Source organism: Nicotiana attenuata, chromosome 3 (genome assembly GCF_001879085.1).
Source record: "Nicotiana attenuata strain UT chromosome 3, NIATTr2, whole genome shotgun sequence".
NCBI classification, from domain to species: Eukaryota; Viridiplantae; Streptophyta; class Magnoliopsida; order Solanales; family Solanaceae; genus Nicotiana; species Nicotiana attenuata.
The window spans coordinates 4,401,771-4,410,638 of NC_031991.1; the positions used below are offsets into that span (position 1 = coordinate 4,401,771).

The 8,868-nt window shown below is 35.3% G+C and overlaps 1 protein-coding gene across 1 annotated transcript; it reads right to left on the reverse strand.

Moving 5' to 3' along the window:
* Positions 518-7,253, reverse strand: LOC109223221 (putative methylesterase 14, chloroplastic). The gene is made up of 5 exons (XM_019387439.1): positions 6,304-7,253; positions 3,498-3,737; positions 3,269-3,412; positions 2,346-2,480; positions 518-1,306 (listed from the first exon to the last, which is right to left on the reverse strand). Exons 1-5 carry the CDS (start codon positions 6,556-6,558, stop codon positions 1,034-1,036), a joined length of 1,047 nt encoding a protein of 348 aa, XP_019242984.1. The 5' UTR covers positions 6,559-7,253; the 3' UTR covers positions 518-1,033.

Sequence of the window (8,868 nt, forward strand, 5' to 3'; positions counted from 1 at the left end):
AGACATTCTTCAGAAAACTGTATAAATGTTTTAAGTCCTTTCCTTCCTTTAAGTTGGTTTTTCATCAAATTTCTGTACTTATTAATGCAGAAGCATTAGTTTAGGCTATGAGGGCCAAGTGTTATAGAGAAAATAGCAATACCAATGAACAGTTTTGAACAATCATTTGGGAAATTATTTTTAGTTCAAAATGGAAAATTTTCCTATTATTAATATCTGCAGCACTTGTACCATAAATATTTTTTGCTGCTTCTGTTATTGCTTCCTATATATAGTGCTGTGTGTGTTAAAGTAGGTGCTTCATTTTCTCTTGATGTTCTGCTTTGGCCTTTTCTTGGTTTAAAGAATATTCTTCTTCACTATTTTGTGTTGTTGTGAACGTATAGGATCAGTCTGCTTATTTTGTGTTCTAGTAGATGAAGGATTGAGCATTTAGTAATGTATAAGATTGTATTCGTTTTAGTTTTTTAATAAAAGGCCAACTCAGAGATCACATAATAGCAGGAGAGTTTAGAACTGCAAGCCAAAAGTCAGTATGATCCTTAACATAAAGAGCAGAACCAATGATTACAATGTTAGTCAATCATCTGTTAATTATGACAACAGAATGATTAGTGTCAGTTGCCATTGTCACCTGTGTTAATAGAGCAACTAATAATGGAAGAAAATTACAAGTTGGATCGCTATAACCAAATGTATTTCATTCTTTAAAAGAAATAAATGAAACTAATTGAGTATGAAACTGGATATGGAACATGACAACCTAACTAAATTTCTTCTATACAAACAACAGCCTCATGGAACAGATTGTACAGCCTCTTAAAGAACCAACAAAAGCTATTTTCCCTAAGAAGTAAAAGCTCTCCTCTGGTTTCTTTTCTTTTTTCTTTTTCTTTTTTGATAACCGTGGTGCCCGGACCAGCTAGCGCGCACCTCGACTAATTCCACGGGATACCTGTCACTTCCCATCAGCAACAGGTACCAGGTAACTCTATCCACCAAGCTCCTCTGGTTTCTTTTCTTATGTACATTCCTATGGAATCTGAGCAATCTCAACCAAAATTTTATGCAGCGACTGAGGCTTCGAAAAGAATGGACAATGGTCACCGCCTTTGATCTTGAAGACACCTTCAGGAGGGTTTTCCCTCACAAGCTTTTCTTGGACATCTGGTGAAAGAGCACGATCATCTAATGTCTGGATATAAAATCTACGACTTGTTCCATATTTTTCAGGTGTCAACGATAGCTTCTCCATTATTGGACCAAGAGGAATTGGTCTCATCGATACCATCGCCAGAGCAACATCCTACAGAAAATGACAGCATCATAAACATCTGGAGAAACATCAAATACTTTCCAGGCCTTTCTTCATAATAATTTAGTTTCCAAAATAGTGTTATTTGACTGTGGGAAGGTTAAGTCAGCAATCAGACAAGAGACTGTCCCGCCTCTCTATAGTTTTATCACAAGGGACCAAAATTGAAAAGTTCAGTTATCTAAGCATATCTTCAGTAGAGATAAAGCTATTTCCTCCCTCTCTTTTTTATGCTTTACTATATACTCAGCTAGGTGCTTTTAGTATCACTTCTATGTTATTGTGCTTGAAACCAAGACAAAAATAAAATCTCACTCATACTCTCAGATAAGTTGCTTTGGAAGTAGCTGTGTATACTTTTATGGAAACACTACTTCCTATTGGAACTGCTTAGGTCAACAAGCATAAACAACATTGTCATACAATTCAGAACAACGAGAACACACTCTAATATAATTTTTGTTAAATAGGCATGAAATAAAAATTATGTACCCCCTTGGAATTCGGCCAAGGGCATGTTTAAATAGATGATGCAACTTCAGAAAATTCTAACCCCATTACCTTTCTATGTTAGTTTATTACTTTTATTTTTCATCCTACAATTTTTTTATACTTAGTCCTAAAGGCGAATGACGAGTTGATCTTTGAAAGTCCGAATCTGGGGCAAACATTTCGGAACGGAAGGAGTGCTTCACCAACACTGAATGTTGGAAGTGCTTCTATTACTTTACTTTTATTCTTTTGACATGGAATTTGCTTTAATGTCTCTGACCCCAGAAATGCTTATGCCATCACAAAAAATATTCTGCCCTACTACCACCCTCTCTCCCAGTCCCTCGCAAAGAAAGGGAAAGGTGTTTGTTGTGTGTGTGTGTGTTGGGGGGGGGAGGGGGGGGGGGGAGGTTAGTTGATGCATCTGCAGTTCTTTTTAGTACTAATAGCATAGCTTAACACATTAGAAAGCACGTGCATTTGCGGCGCACTGGGAATGATAAACTAGCATGGTTTGCTGATTGTATAATGGAAGTACCTTTGCAGGAGATTGATTGAAATATAGTCCATGCATCTGCTCCTTCTTAAACATGAAGCCAGTAGGAGGCTTCTCTTTACCGTTCCCATAAATTAAAAACTTAGACTCCTGCATGAAAAGCTCTGCAGACCCAAGCTGCAAAGTAAAAACATCATGAAGGAGGATAGATATATAACAATAACTGACACTATAACAGTAATAGCATTTCAGAATTATTCTGGGGAGTGAATGATTCCTCCTTTGAGATATTCAATTGATCGGTTGTAATGAACGAGGCTTAGGAACCAACCAGTGGTTTAATGATACATATACTGTCCTCTTTGACCTCATCAATTTTGCATGATGCATATTACGACATGGATGAACTGAGATTTTCATTCAGTGTTCAAAGTTCAAACTCATTTGTTCCTATTCCACTTTGCAAAAGATTTAAATTCCAACTTTCAACGAATTATAATAGATCGCTGAAGAACATGAACAGGTCAGTATGAGGCTGGATTGCGACGTGAACAGTTTAAATGCTGAGAATTCCGATCAAAAGCTTACACCGCTCATGTTACCATTTTCAGTGTTTTTGCTTTTTCTTCCCATGTTCCGGGGTCTATTCTCTTGTAGAGACCTCTATATATCTGTGTGTTTATAAGTCATCAAGATAAGATGATCTATCAAAAGTTCAATCAATGTCTGTCTCATTAAAACAAGGACAAAATTTTAGGAAAGAGAAATAACTTTTGTAAAAGCTTGAACAGGCTTTCAGCCAAGAAAACTTGGTAAGGCTCAAGGTAGAGAAGAAGCACCACAACAACTTATCGCCAAAAAGAAAAGAATCATTTTTTTTGTTTACATTGGCTCTTTGATATTATTAGCTCTACTTCAACGACAAATAAAAAGTCCCAATGTTGTATGGAGTACAGGATATGTACCTCTTCCGAAAACACATCAAAAGGCCTCTGTCCATCAGATATCATTGTAGCACATGTAAATACTGCTTTCGCAATTTTCTGTGGGTAAAGCTCCAAAGCATAGGAAACACAAGCACCTCCAACACTGTGACCTACCAAAATTACCTAAAGGAGGACACAAAATCATTTTTAGGTAAGCATACAAAGTTAATCTTTCATAGTAAAAAATCAACAAGAATTCTGCTCATACCTTTTCATCCTCCGGCAAGTTCTCCAGATAATCAATCAATGGTTTTGAGTATTCCGCCAGTGTTGTAACATTTTTTGTATCTGTTAGCTCGATCCCAGATCCAGTGAGATCTATGGCCGTGGGCAGCAATCCAGTTTCCTCCAATAGAGCAATATTTTTGTACCAACACCAAGCTCCAAATCCTTCTCCATGTACCAAAACGAACTTCTTTGTCTTGATGCTCTCCAAAAATTCTGGTAACTTTACAGCATAAATATTTGTAAGGCAACTAATAGTGACACATGAAATTTTATAAATAAATAAAAAGGAGTGACACGTGAACAATGTCTGGAGTTTTTCTAAAAGATGTTGAAGGCTGTTGTATCATCAATCTGATGAAAGTGTAGTCCCGCGACTTCCTCATCAATTTACATGAAATTCTAAACATATACTGTTCTTTCATTAATTCTGGTTAAGCACAATAAACACATTATGCACTGCCAGATTTCATTTTCCACAGCTACAGCAAAACTATATCTCTACTTTAAGTAAACAAATTGAATATTCTATTTTTTATCAACTCAAAAGTTTTCATTGCTGAACACCAAGCGGTATCAAAAGTATGTACAAGTTGTTTTTGTGTCTAAAAGATATATATATTCAGTATTTTCTTTTTATCTTTTCACAACAACTGCTGTGTAAAAGCCCATAAAAAGTTGTCTCGCCTAGATCCAATTATGTTCTTCCTGTAAGTTGTTTTTATTTACATCACATACTTTAGGTCAGTGAAAATACAGAACGCAGAACAATAATCTAAGAATTAACAGATAAAGAGGTGCCTTGTAGAGGATAGGATAGCAACTATAACAAGGTATAAACTAGAAATCGATGAGTGAGCTACTCTGGAACAGTCCAACCTAGATATTCTGAATGGCATATAATATATAAGCTCTGCACTGAAATCTGAAGTAATTTTGCTACTGTTTAACCTTTGCAGTAGATTAATGACAAAGCAAGGTGCAATTATATATAAAGGTGAATCGCTGTTACCAGAGGCGGAGCCAGAATTTGAAGCTTGTCGGTTCGGGATTCTGGTTCGTTTATGTTACTGGGTTCTAAATTAACAATTTATACATATTCAATGAATTTTTTAACACAAATACAGGTTTTGGACCAATGTTACTGGGTTCGGCCGAACCCGCAAGTGCTATGCTAGCTCCGCCCCTGGCTGCTACTCACATAATCTGCACCAGGTATACTGATAGTGCTACTATTTCTTGTGACAAAGCAAGAATAAAGGGACATTGCTTTTGCTTTTGGTTCCTCATATCAAACATACACAAAGAAAAACTAGTGTACAACAACAACAACCCAGTGAGTTCACGCAAGTGGGGTTTGAAGAGAGTAGAGTGTACACAGACCTTAGCTCTACCCCGGAGAGTAGAGAGGCGATTTCCGTAAAATAATATAATATGTAATAAAAAGAAAAACAAAAGAAAAGAAAAGTAAAAAGAAATCGTTCAAACATTTTTCAGGCCCTGGGAATATTCAACCTCACACTTACAGAACACCGAGGAAATACTTAATTAAGAATCTTACAGACATGAATCTTACCAAAAAACAAGAAGAAGAAAAAAAAAACCAAAGAAAAAGGTGGGTTTTGAGAGTTTGTTTTGTTCTTTCTTTTCTATCCACCTTTCTAAAGAAGATTTCAAATATGGGAAAAAAGGTGAAAGGGGATAAAGTTTTTAACTTTTGCAACAAAAAGTGCCTTTCTATTCTTTGCCTTTTTAGTTTACACTTCCCCACACTACGCAAAAGAGAATCAATCATTTCTACCACCAATTCCACAAAATACAAAGAGAAAAACTTTCAGTGTTCCACACCTCTAGCCCATCAAACCCATCACAGCAAAAATGAAATAGACCAACATTATCAAGAATCTAAAAAGAGAAACATCATTTCTACCATCAATTCCACTACATAACAACAACAACAACAAAAATAAAAACTTTTCCACTACATAAAACCAGTGGGGTCCGAAAAGAGTAGTGTATAGGCAGATCTTACTCCTACCTTAGGTAGAGATGTTGTTTCCGATAGACCTTCAGGTCAAGGCACAATTCCACTAAATACAAAAACAAAAAAGAAAAAGGATAAAAAAGCAAACTTTTCCACCTCTACCCCATCAAACTCATCATAGCAGAACTAAAATAGACCAAAAAGTAAAAATAAAAAGTTTCCACCCAGATAACTCTCAGACTCAGTCTTATAATACATCCATAGATCTCAACTACTGATTCAAACTAAAACTAAACAAACATAAAATAACCAAAACAAGTCCACCAAAGACTGTGACTTAAACAGATATCTCGCGTCGGAGTCCCACGTACCATTGAGGGACTTTCAGCAGATTAGTCGGGCTCTAAAGTGTAGGGGTGTGCATTTGAATCGGTTTATCGATAAATGGAATCGATTATTTGTTATCGAAATCGAAATCGAAAAAATCGAAACCTTATTGAAACGATAACGATAAGCATATGTACAAATCGATAATCGATAAGTATTATGGATAAGGGTCAAAATCGAATCGATAAATCGAATGCACACCCCTACTAAAGTGAGCCGAGTTCTATCTTAAACAGCCTCTCTACCTTCATCGAGTAGGGATAAGGTCCGCATACGCTATACTCTCCCCGACCCCACTTGTTGAATTATATTGTATTTATTGTTGTTATAGTCGAGCTCTATAGCAGGTACTAAAAAAGTCAAAAAAAGAAAAGCTAAAGCAACTGTATAAAAGAAAAAAGCTTGACAAATGATATACCTGCTGCTTAGAATTGGGTGCAGGATCAGAAAAATCAGTACGACGGCGAGAACTGGATCCAATACGTCTAGACATTGACCCCTCAAATCTCTGAGACAACTGATGCTGCTGAATTGCCATTGCCAAAGCTTGTCTATGCAATAACTCTTCTTCTACTAATGACCTCCTCTTTGATCTCTCCATTCTTTTACTCCTTGACCCTACTCCATTCCTTTCATTTTCCTTCTTTGTCATGCAAATAAATCGATTTCCCATATCTAATTTTGCCTCAAACCCAGAAAATGTTACGTGAAATTGGTCTCAAAATCGAATTTTGTGCACAACCCAGAAACTAGTTTGCTTTAAAGTTCAAGAATATGTGAATTTCGATAGCAAAATGGAATTTTGTGCAAAACCCAGATACTGTTTTGCTTTAAAAAAATATGTGAAAGTGATCTGACAACTGAATTTTGAGCACAACCCAGATACTATTTTGCTTTAAAGTGCAAGAATATGTGAATTTTGATAGCAAAATGGAATTTTGTGCAAAACCCAGATACTGTTTTGCTTAAAAAAAAATATGTGAAAGTGATCTGACAACTGAATTTTGAGCACAACCAAGATACTATTTTGCTTTAAAGTTCAAGAATATGTGAATTTTTTATAGCAAAATGGAATTTTGTGCAAAACCCAGATACTGTTTTATCCTCAGATATGTGAATTTTGACTGCAAAATTGAGATAGTATTATATTTTACTCAAAATGGCTAAAAATTCACTGGAATTGGACTCTACAATGGGAGTAGCAGAGTGCTGAAAAACTGGAAGAACGACGACGTTTTAGAGGAGTAGGTGGTGGTGGTGGTGGATTTTTAATTCATCATTGATTTGATTGTGAACGGAAATTGTGGAACCTTTTAATTTCAACTGCATATGCAAGCAAATTTAATGCTGTTTTCTCTTCTTTTTTTATTTTCCTTTATTTCTTTTCAATGTTTAAAATTGAAAATTGAAACTTCGAACTCTTCCCCCTATTATGTTTCCCCTGTTTTTTTATTTTGATTTATTTGTTTTTTTCCTGTTTCAATGCTGTTGAAAACTATAGTATGACTTTGTGCTGAAATGTTTGACTGAAAGTTGTAATATTTGTATATAATTCCTCCGTTACAATTTATGTGAACTTATTTTTTTTTTGATCCGTTTAAAAAAAAATGCTCCCTTCTAAATTTGGAAATGGAGAAAAGATAATTACACGAAAGAGAGATTTTTCGAATGACACTTATAGCCAGTTTGCGGTTTTAGATTAGTAGGAAATCCCTTTTCTTAAAACGAGCAGTTTACGCATTTTAAAAGTATTTTTTTTTCAAAATTCAGGTATTTGATCAAGCTTTTAAGAAAAGAAAAAGGTATTTTTGAGTAGAGATATAAACTGCTTTTTAGAAGCTGAAAAAAGGAGTTGTCCCCAAAAGAAATTTTTTGAAAAGCACTTTTATAGAAATACACTTAGTATTTTTCCAAGAAAAAGTCACTTTTTTCGAAATCAGCGTTTGTTCATAAAATTTTCAATTTTCACTTGAAGATGCATTTTGGAAATTTTCAAAAATTTGAAAAACTGCAAAAAAACTATTTTTCAAAATTTTCACTCACAAAACTTCAAAAACAACCCAAACTGAAATATATGTCCAAACACATCTCTAAATTTCAAATACCATTTTCACTTGAAATTTGTTTTCACCATTTTTTCGAAATTTACAATTCTTATGTCCAAACGCCTACTTAAGAAGCATTGGCAAAACACTAGTTGATGCTCAGAACCAGAGGCGGAGCCAAGGTTATAGGTTCGGAGTTCAAATTCTTTTAAGTTACTGGATTCTAAATTAATAATTAGTACACATTCAATGAATTTCATAAGATAAATACAGGATTTGGATCAAAGCTACTGGGTTCGACTGAACCCGTGGCGATGGACTAGCCTCGCTGTAAAAACCCAATCGTTCGTTCTGAGAGTTATAGCCACATTTTCCCCATCTATGCTTATTTATATGTTGTTCAGCTGTATTGAGTTGTATCGAGTTGGTAGGTTTGGGTTCGGAGTAGTTTTGAAGTGAAATGAACACTTAGTCTCTTAATTAGAAAGCTAAGTTAGAAAAGTCAACCGAAAGTTGACTTATGAGTAAACGAATTTGGATTTGGATTTTTATGATTCGATTAGTTTCGTTGGGTGATTTTAGACTTAGGAGTGAGTCCGGAATATAATTTGGAGGTCCGTGGTAGAATTAGGGTTGAATTGGCAAAAGTTGAAAGTTTAGAAATTCTTAGGCTTGAATTCGAGGTTGATTTGGTATTTTGGTGTTGTTTTGGATGTTTCGGAGGTTTGACTAAGTTCAGGTAGTGATATATGACTTGTTGGAATTGTTGGTTGAGGTCCAGAGGGCCTCGGATGAGTTTTGAATAGGTTTGAGTTGTGTTGCGCTCGTTTTTCTTATGTTTCGACGCCGTTTCTTCAAGCATAAATGATATCATATTGAACAAATGAGCTCCGATTTCTTTTTTGATTGAAGCATTAGATCCGTATCATAATTACGGA

What these genes read in the sequence shown, in the direction of transcription:
- LOC109223221 (XM_019387439.1), bottom strand. Translation starts at nt 6,558, where the DNA reads ATGGGAAATCGATTTATTTGCATGACAAAGAAGGAAAATGAAAGGAAT. An exon ending in ACTTGCCGGAGGATGAAAAG is followed by an intron (nt 3,413 to 3,497) that starts GTATGAGCAGAA and finishes GTCCTCCTTTAG; the next exon opens with GTAATTTTGGTAGGTCACAG. An exon ending in TTGATGTGTTTTCGGAAGAG is followed by an intron (nt 2,481 to 3,268) that starts GTACATATCCTG and finishes TTTACTTTGCAG; the next exon opens with CTTGGGTCTGCAGAGCTTTT.